This window comes from Melospiza melodia, chromosome 16, assembly GCF_035770615.1.
Source record: "Melospiza melodia melodia isolate bMelMel2 chromosome 16, bMelMel2.pri, whole genome shotgun sequence".
In the NCBI taxonomy this organism is placed as follows: domain Eukaryota; kingdom Metazoa; phylum Chordata; class Aves; order Passeriformes; family Passerellidae; genus Melospiza; species Melospiza melodia.
The window spans coordinates 12,479,719-12,500,771 of record NC_086209.1 but is presented as its reverse complement, the minus strand read 5'-3'; the positions used below and the strand labels follow the sequence as shown (position 1 = coordinate 12,500,771).

General features: G+C 43.0%; 1 protein-coding gene across 2 annotated transcripts in view; it reads right to left on the bottom strand.

Annotated features, from left to right (window-relative positions):
* NRK (Nik related kinase) overlaps positions 1-21,053 on the bottom strand; it is an 87,134-nt gene that overhangs the window by 9,566 nt on the left and 56,515 nt on the right. For both annotated transcript variants that reach the window (XM_063170661.1, XM_063170662.1), the window contains exons 17-28: positions 19,250-19,317; positions 18,067-18,182; positions 15,909-16,006; positions 15,399-15,526; positions 11,697-11,790; positions 9,469-9,642; positions 8,847-8,976; positions 8,251-8,409; positions 6,475-6,618; positions 5,133-5,267; positions 3,305-3,405; positions 2,594-2,743 (exon numbers count right to left, since the gene is read on the bottom strand). In XM_063170661.1, the coding sequence (XP_063026731.1) occupies positions 2,594-2,743; positions 3,305-3,405; positions 5,133-5,267; positions 6,475-6,618; positions 8,251-8,409; positions 8,847-8,976; positions 9,469-9,642; positions 11,697-11,790; positions 15,399-15,526; positions 15,909-16,006; positions 18,067-18,182; positions 19,250-19,317 (1,497 nt within the window). The remainder of the gene's footprint in view (positions 1-2,593; positions 2,744-3,304; positions 3,406-5,132; positions 5,268-6,474; positions 6,619-8,250; positions 8,410-8,846; positions 8,977-9,468; positions 9,643-11,696; positions 11,791-15,398; positions 15,527-15,908; positions 16,007-18,066; positions 18,183-19,249; positions 19,318-21,053) is intronic.

Genomic DNA, 21,053 nt, shown 5'->3' with positions numbered 1-21,053 from the left:
ACTTGTTTTATATAAATAGGAGAAAGGTGAAATAAATTTGAATTCACAACTTTTTCAGAAGATGAAGGACAGAAACTTCCACATTCCAGGAGATCAGTGCTTTCACTTTCCATGATATTTCCCTTTCCCCACTCACAAGTTAAAAACCTGCAAATTTAATTGTATTTATCTTGCTGTAAAAAGTTCCCTGGACCTTTTCACTCTGTCTTTCCCTTCCCAGATCTTTCACTACAAATAGCTGCCCATTTGACAGCTGTTGGGCACACCTCTGCATGCCACAGGAAAAGTGCATTTCACTCACACGAATCTCTCCCAGAAGCCAACATATCCCAAGCAAAAAAAAAAACCCAAAACCAAAGGTGAAGTATACAACCATGAAGGTGGGGTTTCATGAAAGCATTTTTGAAAGAAAAAGAGGACAGCCTTAAAAAAAACAAAGCACTTCCTTGTTTAAAGCGCTACTCAAAACAGGATGTTACATAGTAAATCAAACCACCACAATTAATATTTTTATAGGAAGCATATGACTGGAGCTTTACATCATTCTCACAGGCCAGCCACACACAGGTATTTTATTTTTTTTCCCCTCAAGCACAGACATTTATGCACACTGTAAGGGCACAACGAACAGTAAAAGAAGCACTGAAGCTGTACTTGCCCAACTGAATACACTCAGGCCACCCACTTGACTCCGTGCCTCGGCAAGAACTATCCGTAACACTAGAACGGGGATCCAGAGCCGCAGAGCAATTTTAATGCGCCGCCTCGGGACCCGCATGAGCGACCGCAGCAGGTAAGAGATGCAGAAAGAGCTGGGCAACCAGGAAAAGAGGCTACCAGAAAGCAAGAGTATCTCAAGTCAGCCTGTTACAGTCTGGGCTAGTGCCACCACAAAGCTCCTGGAGGTAAGTATCCGGTTCTAGCTCTTTGGAAATAATAGAGTATCAAAAAAGATAGAGCTGCTGTAGCAGCTGATTTATTTCAGGTCTAAGACTCTGAAAGGAAAATATATTTTTAGTCCATGCTAACTTGTGGCTGAAGAGCTCACACAAATGCAGTCAGTCTCAGGTGCCCCACATATTCAGGGCAGTCACCTGGGAAATCTCTCTCATCAGGTACCTAATTGTATTTGCAGTCCGTTGAAAAAGTAAAGCCTCTAAGAAAGTTCACTTTTTTCTTTGCCTCTCTTCTCTTGGGCAATTATGCTAATGATCCTTTTGACAAGTCACTGCTCACCTTGCTCAGCAACCCACTTCCAGAAAGGCACGTGGGTACCACGCTTCAATTTACAAACTGATCGGAATTCAACACAGCTGACTAGTTAACAAAGGTACTGTCAGATTAAATAAATCCTCTAACAAGACAAATACTAAGTACCTTAAAAAACCAACACAGAAATAAACAGTACAAGCCTTTAGCAGGTGATTCAACAGTTAGAACAGCTAGAAGTCATTTTTCAATTAAGAGCAGCCTATAAATCTAACAGCCAATGTTACACACTGTGTCCATCAGGAACACAGCTCTGACAGAACTTGGAGGCTGTGGCTTGCAGGGGCAGCAGAGTGATCAAGTGGCTTAGACAGCAGGAGTGGGGGTTTTCATTTGGGTTGAAAATGAGGGTCTGAGAGTGGAGAAAAGTTAAAAATAGATGGATTCACAGCACAGGCTGCAACATGCAGATCTAGGATGAGATTTCTTCAGACCTGCCAAGCATAAGTTTGGGACACATGGTCTGGGGATGCAAGGAGGCCATCGCACCCCCAGCCCCTGTGGAGCACTGTTGACTTCAGGGAGGGTTCAAGTGTGCACAGAAGTTTCTCTGCCAGGGGCCTCCCATCAGATTGGAGCCAGTCTGGAACCTGCCAGTTTGCTGAACCTAAGCCCCCAAGATTCTCTGGCTTTTGGGACTCACAGCTTTGAAAAGAATAGCTAAAAAATAGACAAACAAACAAAAGTCCAAAAATATTAACACCATAGCATGGACTTCATATTGGACAGCCCCATGCCAGCCATTCACTTCTGCAGGGCAATTTGCTGTAATCTGACCTGAAGCAGCATTTAGTGCTCTCCATCACCTCAAACAGAAACACAATGCAAAATGTACACATACCCCTGAAATCAACATCTTCATGCTAACTTACTGACGATCTAATGAGAAAGTCCCAAGGAAAATGTAAAAACTTCTGAATTTACAGAGTGTTTCATGGGCAACTGAATGGCAAGAAGATCAGCAAATTTATTTAGTCTGAAGTTGGTTTCTGCTATCTGCACAGTGGCAGATCGTAAAAGTCACCTAAATTCATGTAGATATTATTGTGTCTTTGACTGTTTAAGTCCTAAATTTCCAGGATAAATCAATTCAAAATAGCACTGTCCATACAATAGGCTTTCTGACATTAAACCACTAAAATTGATATTCTAAATGCGATAAAAGCATTTAAACTGGACTTCAGTGTTATAAAACTATATGAAAAGTGGTTTGCATTAGCTGCCACTAATCATTCTTTTGAAAAATAGTACAACTCAACCTGATCATCATCAATACACAACCCAAAGAACAAAGGCATTAATGTAGGTTTTTGGATTCTCTTACGTGTGTTGGAAGGTACAAGTCATACACAGATCCAGAGTCCACATCAATGGCATGAAATCCCACCACTGAGCCATATATGACCTTCAGTCTTTGCCCATTTTCAACAGTCAGGTCAACTGACAGTGGTTTGTGATGAAGTGAGGTAAAGGACTGGAAAAAAGAAAAATGCAATATGTAGCACAATAAAACTGTTGGTTTGCAGAACTCCATTTAGGATCCTAAAAATTCTCAAAACTCAAAAGTTAGCTATTTTGGTAAAATAGTAGGTTACATTTAAGGAGCTAAGTATCCATCATCCACTGAGTTGCATGGACAATTGCATAATTCATTTGTGGTTTGTAAAAGGAATCAAGATTCTAGAAATGGACTAGGCAAAAAGTAGGCTGACTACCACTGTGTTTAATTTCATGCCCATTTGAGGGAAATCAACATCAACTTTGTCAATTCAAATGCACATTTTGGCACAGCACCTGCTGAGTTTGGCTGGGGTAGAGAGAAACAAGTTATTCACATCTAACACTCATGACTGTGACAGTTTCATGTTTGCCATCTCCAGAGTACATCAAAGGCACTACATTTTCTTTAAAAGAATACTGAGTTTATCTTTAGCTAGAATAAATGTTAGACACAACAACAAAAACAAAAGCAGAGCACAGATGAGAGGCAGTGAGAGACAGTGACACATCTGAACCAAAGTGATGTTTCACTTACCTTAAAAGCCATGAATTTGTGATAAGGCTTTGGAGCCCAAGCATAAACCTCCACTGAGTTTTTCAAAGCAATTACAAGGAATTTGATTCTCTCATATCTTACTGCAATACAAGAAGAACAATTCCTTAGGTACCAGACAGATGCTTAAATCAAAGACCATCTCATCACATGAAATTATTTCAATGGATGACTTGTAGAGGTAGACATTATCCAGCATGGGAGACTAATGCATTCTGGACATCAATGTTTAATATCACCAGTGACAATACCTTGACTGGAAACCTACAAGTCATTTATTTTCAGTAAAGCCAAATGACTGTTACCAACATTTATATATTCCTTGTCATATGGTGATGAAAAAAAACCTCACTATTCAGAGTTAGAGGTCTTGACCCTACAGCTAAACCAACCTCTTAATTTTTTAAGTATGAACACACTCCACCACTACTGGTTATGAATAAGCTACTGTTGGAGGACTGGTGGTTGTTGGCTGAACAATTTTGTCAGACTTGGCAGGATGAATTTTCATGTCACTGCTCATCTGTGGGTTAAATCCCCAGGTGTTGTGTGGGTGAAGGACTCCCATCTTTCGGAGATGAGTAAGCATTTAAGAGATGAGCAATTTCTCCAAGACAATTAAGGTCATGCTGGGCCTATTGAGAATAAATGAAGAATCATGCATTGAAAATTAAGATTTCTTTGTGCATTGTGTTTTCACAATGGAAAACAGGATTCTATCTCACATAGGCAGAGAACAAGAAAACTCAGCAAACTCCACCAAAATGCAGAACAGTACTTTGTTTTCTTTTCTACCTGGAAAAATAGCTGCACAACCAAAGGTCAAGATACATGAAGATTCTCCAAGAGAAAAACAGCAGCAGCTGTGCTGTCAAAAACGCAGGAGTGGCTTGTCATATGTAAACACAGAAGCTCCTACCAAATGTTTGCCTAATTTTAGGATAAGTATTTTGTCGTTGTGTTTTTTAAAAATGCACCAAACCCAAGGATGAGCAACTGAAGAGGAATATGTGGGTGCTTAGCTGTAATCACAGCTAAAGTAACAACACACACCTGTTTCATATTCTGCCTTGAGTTTAACCCCTGCCACTTTTAAAGCCAAAAAGCAAAACCTTCAAGCAAAGTATTAATGAGAAGCAGCCACCTCACATTTCCTGCACTCCTCTGTATCATAGTTTTGACTTCGGAGGAAGTGCCACTTTCACACCATCCTTCACCAAAGCAAAACGTGCCATATATCCACCCCCACAGTTAAATGACAGAAATTATCACAATCGTCACATTAACCTTGAAAAAAGCTGCCTGAGAGCCCAAGAAAAGTAAGATGGTACCATTTCCAGGGTGTTTAAACAAAGGTATATTTGGGTCTTTCATGAGAGAAAGGGATGAGCTGATCTACATAAGGTCATCCTACAAATATGATTCACTAGTACTTGAACTAGGTCCAACTTCTTAGCAGTTACCCAGGGCCAAGAGGGAAGATGAGGAGGTGGAAAACATCAGTTCAATTAAAATCCTAAGTAACTACAGAAAAACAGAACCACTGACTGAGCACAGACCATGGCTGGCACTCCCTCCTTCCAGCCATTACAGGGAACAGCCATAACATCATCTGGTAACTGCTGCAAGAAGAGATGCTGCTGAAATGACAGGGAGCAAGGCACCTGCCATGTACAACAGGGAGTCTTGAAAGAACTCATGAGATATTCACCCAATACAGTCCTGAAACAAAGCTGAAGAACGCTGCTGTCACAAGATGCAAAAGAAGGATGATTAAGCATCTCTCTAAAGAAAACCAGGAAATCCTTACCGACTTTGTAGTGCACACAGCCTTCCAGGTCACCCACAGACACCCAGCCTTGCCGCTTCTCCACCTCAGGATCGTTGCGCAAAATTTTGTTTCTCAACCATGACAAGTAATAGACCCTCAACTTATTCTTCTTCCCTGGGATTTGCAAGAAGAGACAGAACACTTTAACTCCCTGAAGTAGAAACTCTCCCCCATTTACAAAAAGCTAGAGTTTTGTGACCTTGAGTACAGTGGGTCCTTGTGCCTTGCCAAGGTGAGAGAACATAGCAAGGGCATGAAAGGAATGATGGGGACACACAGGGGGAACTGGCACAGGAGCAATTCTGTGGCACTGGGCACATGTGCACTTCCCTTGTGACTCAAACTTCATGCAAGATTTTCACACCTGACTAAAATTCCTCCCTCAGGCCAAAGAACAGTTTTCTACAGACACAAGTGTTATCAGAAACCATCACACTAACTGTTTATCCTGGAACACAGGCATGTCCTGCAATGGCCACTTTGAATAAGCTATTGATGTAGTTCCAATTAACTGTCCATCTTCATTCAAAGTAGCTATTTCACATCTGGATGCCTTTACACTTGAGAATTATTTTGTCATCCTTCATCTCAGTCACTCTTTTTGTTGTATTAGTTCACAAGCAGCCTATGGTCAACAGCACCCTGGGACCACAGATTACTCTGAAGAGAAGGACTATGTCATGTCCCAGCAACAACAGGACCTGGCAGTATGGGACAATCAGGTGTTGGCACTGCCCACCATGATGAGTCTGGATTGGAGACAAGCTGCTACTCCCTGTTGGACCCGCACCTCTGACCTTGGTATGCCTTGTGCATCCTTTGAGGCCACTTAGCCATGGGGAATAAGGCCAGAGTCCAAACTGTTTCCCAGCAGAAGTTGAAAACCTCCACTTAATGTTATTGATGCTTACACAATACAGATCCCTCTCATGTTACTGCTCATACCTCTTGTTGAACACAGGATGAGGTTATATCATGATAAAGTTAATAGAACTGCACTTAGATAGATGCTCACCCATCACAGAAACCAGAAAAGTGACAAACTACAGCTTGCAGAGAATCAGCCCATTTAAGGAATATGAAACACTCTGTACTTCCCACAAACCATTTTACACATTAACCAGGCAATGAATTGTCCCAAAGCCTCTCTGGAATGGGAGTATAAATGTTAAAAATTCAGCAGAGTTTTCCTATTAACAAGAATAACTGTCCTGTGATTTTCTGAAAGAGGAAATTCCTCAACCTAGTTTATAACCTAATTCTTCTTTTTAATTGCCTCCAACCCCAACGTGGGTCAGATACTTTTAGCCACTGAACCAACCTGATATAGTAATTAGCACATTGAGTCCTTCCAAAACATCCATTTGCTGGAACCTTCTCCTCGTAATCAGCGTATAAACTCTTCCTTGCCCACTTCTGTCCAGCAGCCACAATCCATTCTCTGTTCCCACCAATAAATTTACCCCTGTCGATACATGAAAAAAAAAATACTGCATAAGTCACCTAATGATTCAGAGGTCACCGAGTATTCATTGTTTTGAGAACCAATTTTTATTTAATCTCACTTAATGGAACCTGATAATTTCCCTGTTGCTCTGTGGATGACTTCCCAGAAGAAAAAGGATCTCACTATTAGAATTTTTACTCAGCAGAAGAGCTGTATACCTATGGAACTTGAAGGATTAGTAGCTCTGCTGAAGTCAATGTTGATTTAAATAAAAAGGAAAATATTCTGTGAATGTGAAGTTCTGACCAATGCAAAAATCCCAGTCCAGCACCATTACAGTAGTGACACAGGAGACCCAACTAAGGGTTCCAAGGGTCCCTATTGACGACAACAAAAATAAAAATAAAAACAACCAAAAAATTCCCCCCAAACTCTCTTTTTCCAAATACAACATTCAAATAATGGGGACACAAGAAGAAGAAGCACTGTGTTACAAGGACGTCCAGGGTCTGTTTGAAAACAGTCTCTGGTTTGGAAAATGCCTTCAAATGCCAAATTAAGGAGTGAATCCATCTGAAATCCAACTGCTGCTAAGGAAGACAAGGCTCTATTGGGTTAGTGACATCAGAGAATGTCAGAAATTGTGTTTAGCTGGAAAGACATCTATGTTTCTAATCAGCAGATTCTAAAGACACAACATAAGGTATCCTGCTGTAACAAGCATCCTCCTCCACTCTGACAAGTACCTGGTGCTCTTCAGCCTCAATGCACATTTAATTACACACCTTACCACACAGCTCTATTCTTAATTTAAAATTTTGGATTCCTACAAACCCACATTATGCAAAATCTGTGAAGCTATAAACTAGAAATCTACATTTGCTTTGGATAAGATTCCATCTACTTCATTCACTTGCCATTCCAGGCTCAGAAAGCGAGGAGAAAAAGGCTGGGTGAGTCCCATAGAATACATCTGTTCTTGTGAAGCAGAAAGATAGTTTAAACAACTCAAGAGTTTGGGTAATGCATGACTGGGACAAGGTCAACAGCTGCTGAGAGTGACCTGATCCTGTATCTTGGTTTTACACCATGTGAAGCTGACCCTGTAAAAAGCATGTAAGTTTAAACAATGGTTCAGTGATGTTCCATAATAATAGAATAAGCAGTGACAGCAGGAACTAAGCAAGACAAGCCTTTGGTAAGACCTGACCTGCTTTGGATCCTTGGAATACCTAACACACGTGAAAGCAAAAGGCTTCATGTTTGGATTATTTCCCCTGGGTCAAGCCTCTGTGATCAGCTGTACCCCATGTGCAGCTCAGATGAGTCTCATGAGCCACAAAAACTGCTGAAGCATTTGCAACTTTTGGGTCTCCCAAGAGCATGGTTTCCTGGGAGAAACTTGGTGCTTGATCAAAACATTTTCTCATTCTGATGCACAAAATCCTTTGCAGCTGTATTTCATGTGTTTGGCACCTCATCCCTGGGAAGGCAGGACCATGTAAGTGACACAGCTATCAGCTCAGGGATCCACTCCAGCACTCTCTGCCAGGAGAGCAGCAGTGCAACTGTGAAATCTGCCCAGCAGACACTGCCAGCCATTCCTGCTGTGCCTTCCCTCCACACATCTGCCCAAGGACTCCAGCTTACCCCACAGAGCAGCACACAGGACCTCGGAGTTGAATTTCTTCTTGTATTTACGGATTTCTGGGCTGTCACTTTGTGGGCGGATATTGGTGGGGTTGACATTGACAACGGAGCCTTTCCTTGCATTTTCCCTCCTGACAGGCTCAGGTTTGGCACTAGATGCTGGAATGAAAGACACACAATTGTGGAAAATGTGAGTGTTTGGCTACAGCTCATATCTGAGCCACCTTGTTCATGGTAGAACAAAAGAAACTCCAGAGGGCTGAGAGAACACCCTGAGAGCTTTGTATAGCAAAAAAAAAAAAAAAAATCTGGAAAATTCTTCAGGCATTCCTGAGAAAGCCTGGTGGTAACACAGCAGCAGAGCACAGCAAACCACATCTGAAAGAAGGGCTGAAGCAGTACAATGAAAATTCACAGTAATGTGAAGTTCCAGTTTCAGAAGACTACTCAGAGTTTTTATTTCTAAGCAATAAGCCCTTGCCAGAAAAAAAAAAAAATCAAACCCCAAAAAACAACCAAAAAAACCAACAAAAAAAACCCCCAAAAAAGCCAGGAGGAACATTTTACATTTTAATGCAAAGGCAAAGCATACTCACGAGAACTACAGGAAGGTCCTACAGGACTGGTGGGAGGGGTGATTGGCAGCAGTCTCGGATCTATGAATGATGTGAAGGATGTTGTGGAGGATGTGCTGCTCTTGGCAGGTGGGCTTTCAGCACATGGGCTCTGCAATGAGAAACAGGAGCTGCCTCAGGTGGGCAGTGCTCAGGGCACACACTCTGTGCTGCTCTGACAGAGCTGTTACCTGCCTCAAGTGACCCCTCTCCCCACAGGCCCACGCTCACAGCAGTGTCAGAGCCCTCTGGGGCTGCCCTGTGCTCCCTCACATGATGCTTGGGTGGGAGAAAGCCAGGGACAATGAGCAGAGGCAAGCCAGAATGCTGCCACGGCAAGGAGCAGAAGGTGTGAGTCCTCTAGCTCGTGCAAAAGGGGAGAAAAAACAAAGCAAGGAAAGAAAGAGAGCAGAGAAGGAGATGGGGGAAAATAAGTGGAACAATGAAATCTGTAAGGCAGCTCAAGATTTCTTATCTTCCTCCCAGATAAAACTTTTAAAAGAAAGAAGGGATGTACTGAAAAAACTCATTGTAAAAAGAGACAGGATAGAGGAACTTAAAAAGGCTGGAGCTCAATGCAGGCAATCTGTAATTTATCTCTTACCTTAGTCAGAGGTTTGTTCTGAGGTTCCTGGCAAGTCAGCGGCACTTGTGGCGGGTTCACAGAGGAGTCTGTAATTTGGCTTTGCTGGAGGAGATCTGGCAGGAGATAGTTCTGGTTGTTTATGCTCCAAAGGCCTTCTTGAGTGTTTGGAATTTGTTTCCCTAAAATCTGATCCTGCATGAGAACATACAGATAAACACCACATTCAGTTTATTTCCAATGCACTCTGCAACTCCAGTTAATTGGGATGATAAATAATGAGCACATGGAGAGGAGTGCTCTCCCTTGATGCATCATTTAAAGACAAAACCTATGGCAAGATGAAAACCAAAAATTAAACACCAAAGTGTATGGCAAACATCCAAGATGACAAATCTGGGGTTTACTCCTGAAGAACTCCACAAATATTCTTCATCTACAATACCTCAAGCACAGAAAAAGAAGGAACTTCAGCCTCAGAGATACCAAGTCAAATGATTTGCTAATGAGTTTCAGACTTGACCTTGGCATACTGCAGACAGAAGAAGGCACTTGGTTCTGGACCTGCATTTAGTTTGAAGCCCTGCACCATTAATTTCATTGTCACTTTCCATTTACTGAATTAGGAAACCTTACTCCAGAAAGAGGACATTTAGTAGGACTCAGCATCAGCATTTGCAGTACAGTGATATTTGGTTCTGCAGACTGCCTTACAGCATGCCATGGAAATACTTGTGAACTTTGTGAGCTACCACACAAACTCTTTCCCTGACAGCACTGTCTGTGGAGTCAGAGGTGGGTTTCTGGGAATACATTTTATGTTTTAATTTAGATGTAAAAACTGAAACCAAAATATGCAAGTCAGTACTTGAGATTGAGGAACCAAGCCAGTATGGGGTTTTTAGTTCCGTTTTCAGTCACATTCAACTGAACAAAACCAAACCAAATCCCCATCTGAATCACTGGGGCAGTTTGGTACACCCTAACCACTTCAAAGCTGCTCAGGCTGATGGGACAAGGAAAGCAATGCTGGAGATGATGTGGAGACTCATGGTGGCTGTAGCTGGTGGGTGAAAAAGAGCTCAGAGGAAGGGATGGGAGGCTCCATGAGAAGGGGGGAAAAGACTAGAAGGCAGCAGAGAAATTTATGAGGTGTCAGCCATCTGCCTGTTCTCCCTGTTCTCCCTCCCACACTCTTTCCTCCAAATCCACTAAAACACATAACCTCAACTCTTTATCATCTTCCCTCATCCTCGGGGTGGGCCTCAAAGACCCCAACGTTCTCCCCTCCCTCAAGCAGCCTGGGTATCAGGAGAAAGTGGAAACACTGGGCTGGCTTTGCCCCAAGAGAAATACTGATTTATGCCAAATTTATACTTCTCTCTCCAAAGCAGAGTCCTTTCTCCTTGAAGATGGTGGGACAAAGGCCAAGTGGAACTCCCTCCCCAGGCAGGAGGGTCACTACTCTGGTCTGAAGTTTAGAGACACCAGAGGTAAAGAAAACTCCTTTATCTTTCTACCCTGCCACAGCTCTGGAGAAATCACCAGTTTCACAGTGATTTATTTTCCCTATCTGTGAAGCAAGAATACACTCAGTAATATCTAAAAAGAACCTTGACACCAAGTACAAGTCTTATTACTGTAATTTTTTTCTTGTTTTCAACCACAAAGAACATTGTTCTGCTTTGTCTCTCTTCATCTTTTCTGCGCTGATATTTATCACAGGAGAAAATCCACATGACTGGAAGCCTCTACTAGAAACTACAGCTGGAAGGAACCACAACATGACATATGAGAACACAAGAATTTTTGCTAAGCCAGTTGGGAGAGATAAAGTGGTTTTCCCGTGCTCTGGTAATATTTTAAGCAGTAGGAGGTAGTACACTTTAAACTGGAATAAAAAGAAGTCAAGATTTTTTAAAAGTAGCAACAATGCACACCAATAATAATAACAGTGCTTTTTGCCCAGTGCCTTCACAAAATACCTTGACATCAGAAACTACTACAGGTCAATAAGAAGGACAAATGAAGAACTGCAATTCTGTACCTAAATGTAAGCATTTCTACAGGAAGCACAAAACCTGAAACTACACTTTTTTTTTCAAGGCTTATAGCTATAATTTGCAATGACTGAGCAGGACTTCAGAGTGAGAATGCTCCCAAGAAGTAATGGATATGGCATTTATCATGCACATTAATGACCTGACTCCCCCTCACTGTACCCACCCCCTTACAAATGGCCAAATTACCTTCTGTTCTGCCACGGTGCTTTGGGGTTTCAGTTCAATTCCATCTGGTACCCTCGTCCTTGAGAAATCTGCAATTCTGCCGCTTAGCAGTTGCCTGGTAACAAACTCCAATTAATGAACAGAACTACTTCAGGGGGGGGAAAAAGAAAAAAAAAGGAAAAAAACTACACCTAACCATGTTCGAAAGTGAACATAATTAACATTCAATAGTTACACTCAAAGGTTCTTGTACAAAAGCAAGCTGATTAGTCCGTGGATCTGCCTGAATGGGCTTGTGCCTGAGGACCACTCACACACAGCAGGAAGCTCTCCCCACCTTGACAGAGAGCATCCCTTCATCTCCCTGCACTTCATTCATCATCTTTCAGACACTGCATAGCTCAGGCAAGTCCCTCAAGCTGTCATTTGGGAAGTGCCTACTTCAAAACTTCTGTCTCCTGTCACACATTCCCCTGTGGGGTGTAATTATGAGCCACCCTGCTCTCCACAGAGAGCAGCAGCTGCTCTGCCATGTGCTACTGTCAGGGACCTCTCTGCCAGTGCCTGCTGGGACAGGCTACACTGGAATTTCATCCTGTGAATCAGTCCCTGAAGCATGGACCTCCTCACCTTAAAAGGAAACACAGAAAGTGCTGCCCAGTGCACAGAGAGACAGAAAAAAGCAAGAGCTGCTGGACTGGCTGGGGCCAAGAGTCCCCCTAGCCCAGCATCCTGTCCTCAACAATGATCAAAAGCTGATAGCAAAAGCAAGAGTGAGAACAAGGCAAGTGTCTGTTGTGAATTCCCAGTACATCACTGCTTCCTGCACTGCCTGAGGTATCTTTGCATTTTAAACTTTTTCACCCAAGTGGAACTGCTTCAAACATGTCTTGGCCCCATTTCTGCACACTTCCACCTCAAATGATTTATTTATCCCATTTATTTATTTATACTCATATCTTTTTTACTGCAATCCATTTAAGCCTATTACATTTTTGCCTCCTTTCCAGTAATTATAAAACTGTCTGGATTCAGCCAGTGTGAAGGGTTCTGCAGTACTATGTGCCAACTGCACTGAATGTATTTTTTTTCTTTTAAATGATGCCCCATGTGATAACAAAGAAGGTTTGGTGAGAAATCTACTGATTTAAGATGGGTGTGCAGGAGTAGAAGTTTCTGTGGGATTTTTTGTTGTTTATTTTTTCATTTTGGATTCTCTCCCCATTCTATGTGAGTGGGTAAATATTTGCATACTAAACTTAGAAGGAATGACAAGATGTGGATTAGGATCAATGGTGAATGCCAGGACCTGTTCTTATTAGGGAAGCAAACAGCAGCTGATCTTACATAATGTCAACCTCCAACTTAGGAGAGGGAGACAGTAATTCCTAGTAAGCACACACCTGCATCCACATTGTCCAAATGCTGGTAGGAAACAGCAATCAAAGAGCAAAGAGAGGAAACTGAACTATACAAATGAGTCCCAGGATACTCAATACTCAGTGTTTTAGGGGCATACTGCAGGCACTGGAGGAGGAAGCACTCCATAAAGTAGGAGAAATTAATATCAGTGGAATAGATGTGCTAAACAAGGAGGTAAGACACTGGATCCTATAAACTGACACTCTTTCCTCAAAACCAAAAAACTGGAGTGTGTGAGGAAGAATTCTGGCTCATCTCACTGTAAAGAAAAACAAGACCAGAAGTTGCTTTACTGGTGAAACACAGCAGCCCTTAGTCCAGCATGCTCAGAAAGGAGCCTTCTCAGGGTGGTTACCAGGATTCATCCAAGAACATAGGAAACTCCTTCTCTTGCAGATGGCCCAGGTGTAGTCCTACTGGGCACCTCCAGGAAAGCTGGAGTGTGGACATCAGGTGCTGAGCCACAGCCCAGGCAAGAACAGGAAATCACAGGTTGGTTTCAGCAGCCCACTAAAACTTGGCCCAAGGTGCTTCAGCCAGAGCCCCCACAGAAACACTCCAGAGTGCAAGGGGCTTCAGATCCTACATGCTTTAGAGAGAAAAATACCCCCAAACCCTTCAGTTCAGCCAGAATATGCAGTTTCAACACTGGCTGCTCCTTTCAGTCAGATCACTATCCTATTTGCTATTTACTTGGCAGCAATCAGGATATACTTCCTGAAGAATCTTTTAATACAAATGATGTTCAGCCAAGGTGAAGGGACTTTGTTAATATCAAGATTACACCTATGGTTTTACAGGGGCTCTTGCAGTGGCTGTGTGCACAGGAAGGTAAATGTGACAAGGAGCATCCTAACTGCACCTCTCCAGAGGATGGGTGGATCTCAGACACAGAGGAGATGCAAATAACAAATGCACAGTTCCAAAGGCAGTGATATCACTCCTTCAAATCATACAGCATGCAAGGATCACAGCAATCTGACACTTACACAGCAAAGTCATTGCTACAGGGCAAATCCATATTTTTATGTAGAGTCTTTCTGAGGTCTAGGATGAATTCTACGACCTAGAGTGAATAAAACTTTTTACAGATCAGAATAAGGTGGTTTAGAAGAGGATCAGTAGGAAAACAAAGGTATTACAGTGAAAGTCAGCTCTTTCAGGTGCACTGAATAAACTACAAGATTTTTAACTATCTTTTTCCTCATCTCAGCCTTGAAAATGAACTTCAGAAATGCAAATGAGCAGCATATGCAGGCACAAAAATTCTACCTCTTCAGAACAGCAGAGGGGAAATGAGTGGTACCAGCCCAACACAATAACCTGCCAACAATGCTCCAATCTGGGCATCTCTGCCTGACACCTGACAAAACTGCATCTGTAATTCTGTCAGAAGGGCAAGAGCCCCATCCCAGAGAGCTCTGTGGCCCTGGGATGCACTTCAAAGTAAATCCTAAAAGCTGAATTTAACTGGAGTCCCTTTGCAAGAAAATCAGAAGTTTCATGCACCAATGCTAAAAAATGTTTGTGTTTGCTGTTCCTGACCCCCTGACTCCCTTCTCTTGGAGTAGCAAGCTATTCCTGCTCCACTATTTTTCAGTAGAATACACATTTTACATGGCAGGTAGAACAACACAAGATGTCAGTCACAAAACCAGCAAGATAAACTGGAAAGCTACAGAGACACGGTTCAGGTGCAATCAGCTGTAGGACAAGCCACAGCATCAGCTGAAAAGCACAGCAGATGCAGAATGTCAGTATTAAAAATACAGCACATTTTACAAAACCATCTCTCCTTTTCATGAACAGCCCTGGTGAAGAAATCAACTTTCCAGTGGCAATTATTTCTCCCAGAGTGAAGAGACTGTGTGATCTCAAGGGTCATGTTTGCCTTGTTTTCTCCAGTGTAGCCTGTATTTGTCATGAAGGCATACAGTTTTTACAGTTTTGTTTCCCTTTCCTTTTTCCTTTCAAAAATTCCATCAAAATGTAGATCAGTGTGAACTAATCCCTATAGAAGCACTACCCAGTATATCCAGTTAAAACGAGCCATTTCCTCATTGTCCCAGGGCAGTAAGTCATCAAGTATATTATTACCCTGTACACGTCTGATGGAGCAAACATTTACCCCCAGGAGTTCATTAAAATGCAATTAAATTGCTTAATTACAACTGACACAAATGAGTGATAGCAACTTCAAAGGAGAGAGAGTATTTAGGCATGCCATCTTTTCCTAGGTATTTAGAATTGTATAACGAGAATAACATTAATAATAATAATAATAATAACAATCAAGCCAACCTTGTGTGATTTGTGTCATCTTCCTCACTGCTGCTGCTGCTGCTGCCTTCATCACTTGAGGAGGAATAGTCTGCTGCTTTTAACAAGGAGTTGGCACTGTCCTTCACCTTGGCAAAGGAGCCTGGACTCTGAGCAAAGAAAACTCAGCTGAAGAACCCACTGTTAAACAGCACCTGCTGTATTTTACTGTCCCAGCATACACAGTTATGGTCACTTCCACCCCAAAAAAAGCTTTACTAGGAAGCTGATCTGGTTCTGTTGGTCCATACAGGTGGGCACTCACACAGGAAAGTGACTTGAGCCAAAACTGGACACTCTGCTGAGGACCTGAGCTGGACACAAGTCAGACCTGGACTGAGAGCACTGAGCCTGAGCCAGCCTCACACACCCCTCAGGCTGACTCATGAGTGACAGCAAATTCATGCACCAAAACAGAGCTGTCTGCACAGACAGACCTCTCAGTGAAAACGATGACAAATCAAAAGTATCAGTGGATTTAAAAGAACCTACTGCAATCTGGCCTGGATGAGAAACTTTTTCAGGCTTCTGATGCAGCTGCATGTGGTTCTGGGACAAAACATTCTCTGCCTTGGCCAGTCCTGGATTCCCTGGGGGTAAAAAACCACAAAAGTTTCTTTTTTTAAGTGTGCATACAGCAGGTGAGAGAGCAAGACAAGCACACATAGCTAGGACCCAAAGCAGATACCAGTCTCTGCTGATAAACTTCTCTTTTCTCTTTGTTGCAAAGGAAAATCTCATTGCTTGTTTCTCAGTGGTTCTAGAAGCTGCAATATTACATACATAAATTGATACCGGTGCACTTTCATGCAGCAAGAGTAAGACAAGCAAACCAAACCCTTGGTAACACACTCCCATTGCACATCAGCAAGAGCTCCATGGAAAGGGAGCAAGGGAAAAGGTGAGGGCATCCTAATACCTTCCTTCAAGCCTTCAAGGGATGCTCTGCATACAAGCCACTGTCCCCTCATCCTGCCCTGGGACACACTGGCCAGCTCAACACTTGCCTTTTTCAGCAGCTTCTCCCATGACTACCCCACGGTTACCAACAGGACTCCCTGTGAGTTAAGGGGGGAGAATTCAAGCTCACACAAATTAGGATTCACATTTGGTAATTTAGTTTTGTCACAACGGTTTCATGTCTTCATCCATTTTGCAAAGCTTTCAAAACTCACAATTCCTTACTGGTCAATAAGCAACTAAGCAACTCAGCAGAACTATTAGCTTTAAAGTATTTATAGCCCTTTCCTCCAATTCATTATCCCTGTGGGTTTGGGAAAGCAACAAACTCCATCTGAAATGCCATATGCCAGAACTAGCTGTAATTTAATGACACTTAAGAACTCAAGGAGACAGTTTAAACCACAAGGGAGGTTTTCTATTCTTTCCATTTCTGGTGAGATTTTTGTTTCTCCATGCCAAAATAGCATAGGAGTTACACATCACATGGACTCTGCAAAGTTGAGCTGGGCTGTTGCATGTTGTTCAACTCTGTTATTCAAACACAAAATGACATAAGAGCAAAAAGAAACAAAACCCAAGCAATTTAAAATGTGATTTGGATTTCTCTTGAAGAAAAGCTTCCTATTCTGTGTAGCTGGTAAAAGCAAAGCTGGCTTGATTGTGTAAGAGTAATAAATAAGCAATTTGTTCTCATTTATCAAGGGCTTTTAAATTAACAATGTAAACCTCAATATAAAAATAAATGACCTCATAAGATCACTGGGGTGGTTTCAGAACATTTTTTGCATCCACCCTGCTTTGACTTGGATTCCCCATGTTCCCAGTCTTTAGTGGCCAACCTGGATGCATGGCCTTGTGACACACCAGAGCTCTGTGAGGGGCTGCACAAGAACTGCCCTGCAGCTGACCCACAGCAAACATCCATGGGAGTAGCAAGAGAGAAAAAAAGCTGTCCATTTCTCCACAGCCCCATCTGCCAGAACCTCAGCAGCCAGAATCTGTACTGCAAAACACTCCACAACCATGAGCAAGCTGCTGCATTCCTACACCACTTCCCGACAGCAAAGGAGATTACTAAGCTGTACTTTGCCTAAATCAGATGGTTTTATCTTCCTTTTAACTTCTAATGACCTTTTTTTTTTTTGAATTCCACTATCTTTCTGCACATAAAACAACACTGGAGAAATATTTCATAATGTGCCGTAGAGAGAGATTTATGCTTTATGTTCCTTTTGCCAGTACATTATTAGAGTGCAGAAATATTAGTGTACATCAACCGCTCAAGTGTATCGTCTTATCAGTGGGCAGTGCAAAGAGCAGAATTTGCCAATGAGCGAGTATCAGTATTGAATTACATCTGTATTTCTGGAATGTTGGCTCTGCTGAGTTTCAATTGTGTCACTAACAGCAACAGAAATTATTTTTTCCAATTCTTAATTGAGGCAATTCAAATTTTCCATATGAAAATATATTCACAGTCACTTTTCTAACTCAAAAGAGGAAGTAAATATATTTTAGGGACATGGGACTATAAAATCCAGAGGGCTTTCAAAAGCCTCTCACCAGAGGATGTGATTAAAAGGACATATCCCATTTGCAATGCAGAACTTGACACCCTGCAGAAGACCATTTCATGTGACAGGAGTTTAGCACATTCTGACTGACGAATTTTTGACTTAGGAATCACCTGAGGTTGACCAGCTGCTCTGATGAGATCCCATCTCCCACTGCTTGGTGCCAGGAGTGCTGCTGCTACTGTTCAGCTTCAGAGCATGTCCCCCAGGGGATGACTGATGAGTGTTACTGAGCAGAAAGACAAAAAGCAGATGAGACTCTCGTGTGCTGGAACAGAGACTGGAACAGAGCTCCTGCTGTTACAGTACAAGGTCATATTCTGGATAACTAAACTTCATTGCTGCTCCAAGCAGGGCCACCCAGGAGTGAGAGGAGATGATGGAGGGGACCGTTTCCTCTGGGCAGTCATCCTGGGAGACTAGAGATTTCCAAGTCATTACTAAATATCCTACATTACATCTCCCTTGGAATCTTCAGAGTCAAATGTCAGTCCTCCAAATGATTCCAAAATCTCATGGCTTGACAACTCAAGAGAATTGCTCTACTACCTTCCTAGAAGATACATCAGCAGTCACTTATCAGTGGAGAAAGAAATGCATTGGACAGTAAAATAAACTGCCAAGCCAGTGGCTCAACCAGAAAACCAGTCCCAGAAGTCAATAATTTGTAACACTGACAATTATTTATAAATTTCTTTTCTGCTTTGCCTCCTGTAATTCCCAAGTGGGGAACATTTAGGGCTTGATTTCACTTGAAAGTTATTTCAGAAGATGTTTCTGACTCTGACTCATCAGAAATGCTGCACATCACTTTGTTATTTCAGCTAAATCTACTTCACTTTCCAGTCTCTCCAACCCATTCTGTTCCCTGATTAGACATCCAGTGGGGGCTGCCCTTTACTGCTGAGCTCTAGACATCCTTGGTCTTTTCTCCTGGGATATGAAAAAAGTACACCAGCCTTAAGGGCAGACTGCCAAAAATGTCACAATACATCTACAAGCTCCCTGTTCAAGCTACTATCAGGCAAAACAAGCTGCACAAGCTGTAATTAAAAGTGCCTGTACAAGGAGTTGGGGTCAGACCCCCCTCACCAAAGCACCCAGACACTTGACTGTCCTTTGAAACCAATGCCACTGAGGTAGATCATCTGCCAGATACTTCAGTTTTCCTACTGACAATAAAGCAGCATTAAAAAATTACTTTAGGCATGGAACACAGTATAAGCACAGTGCATGTCTATAAAATATACAGTGTAAATTTAGTTTAGAATAAGCACAAAACACTTTAGAGCTTACCTTGAAAGGCATCTCTGATGGCCAGGCTGATCCCTGCTGTAAAATTTTGAGGTTGTCCTTTCTGGAACCTTAAGGATTTAATCAAATATTTCAAGGTTGCTATTGATATTTTAATAAATAAACCAAGTCAATAAACCTTGATAATGCTTATCCTGTATCAATGAAAAAATAAACAGAAATGAACAATAGTTCAGTGGAACCTGTGGGGAGGTGTTCCATGATATCAGCACTGGACGCTGCAAGTCAGCAGCACGTGCTTCCAGTTTACTCTCAGCCAGTGCAGTCTATCAGGGGTGCAGACAGAAAGAGGTTTGCACCTTTCCTCAGAGTCAGTATCATTCCTGGTCAATATTTAAAGCAGACAGTGAAAGGCACCTGCAGTCACTGAATGCAGCTTTCCCCAGCTGGTGGATTACCTCATGTTGTTACCACAGGCTGGGGAATGAGACACCCACACACACCCCAACTGCAAAGTCATAAAATAAATACACACATGGACATATGACTTCCTGCTCAAATAGTCTTGGACTTGTTCTTAGAAATTCTGTTTGAAAGAGAAACACACCTCAATTACACAAACTAACAAGCTTTTCCACAACAAGCCAGACCTTTTCACCAAACAGGCTGCTACAAATACCTGGTCTAACAAAAGAGGTGTGTCTGCAATCACAGATCCTGCAGATATTATATGTCTGCAGATATCATACACTGTGTTGATTTGCCATGGCCTGGTTTTTGGTAGCAGGGGGAACACAGAAGTGGCTTCAGTGAGGAGCTGCTGGAAGCTCCCACCGTGTCTGACAGAGCCGATCCTGATGGCTCTGGAGATGGACATGCTGCTGGCCCAATTAGAGATGTCAGTAACCCCTCTGTGATGCCACATTTAAGAAGAAAATCCAAACAGCACTGGCAGTTTTTCCCCAGAGCTGGTGAGGTGCCCCTCCCAGGGCCGTCCCAGCACAGCCCCGGCGCTGTGTGATCTGTGCCGCCCCAGCTGCCGCCATCTCGGTGCGGCCTGCAGCGAGCCCGGCCTGCACGGCCGCCCCAGCCAGCCCCGCTGAGGGCAGGAGGGCAGGCCTGGCAGCGGCTTCTCCTGCCCGGGGTCCTCACCAAGAGAGGCCTCAAACAACGCCAGGGCCACCATTGCCCACACAATGGCAGCAGGGCTGCCTGGCCAGCTGTGAAAACATGGCGGGTGAACCTAAACCTAAACCTGACATTGAACCTGAACAAGATCAACCTCTCAGCTGCGGCATCCTGTAGGAATCTTTGAGTTGATGGAACTTGTTGGCAATGGTACCTATACCAGTTTTACTTCTAGTCAGAGAAGTGTGAGGGAAACATGTGAGAACATGTGAGGGAACATGTGAGGGAAACAACATGGCGGCGCCAAGGTCAATGGAAAAAGAGGGGGAGGAGGTGCTCCAAGCGCCGCACACGAGATCTCTCTGCAGGCCATGGTGAGGAGCATGGTGAAACAAACTGTCCCCCTGTAACGCATGAAGTCCACAGGGGATGCAGAGATCCACTCACAGCCCATGGGAAAAGTGCTCACACCACAGTGGGTGGGTGCCAGAGAAAGCTGTGATCCAGTGAGAGACCCGAATGGAGAGAGAGGGTCCCTGCTTCTAGAGACAGGGCCCTTGCTTCCAAACTAGAGCAGCCTATCCTTAGAGGATGGCACCCTGTGAAGGGGTGAGCCATGCCACATCCCTCCCATGTTTACCTGTGGGAGGGACTCCACAGCACGGCAGAGGAAAGACTCCTCTCCCTGAGCAAACAGAGGATCTCGAGTGATGAACTC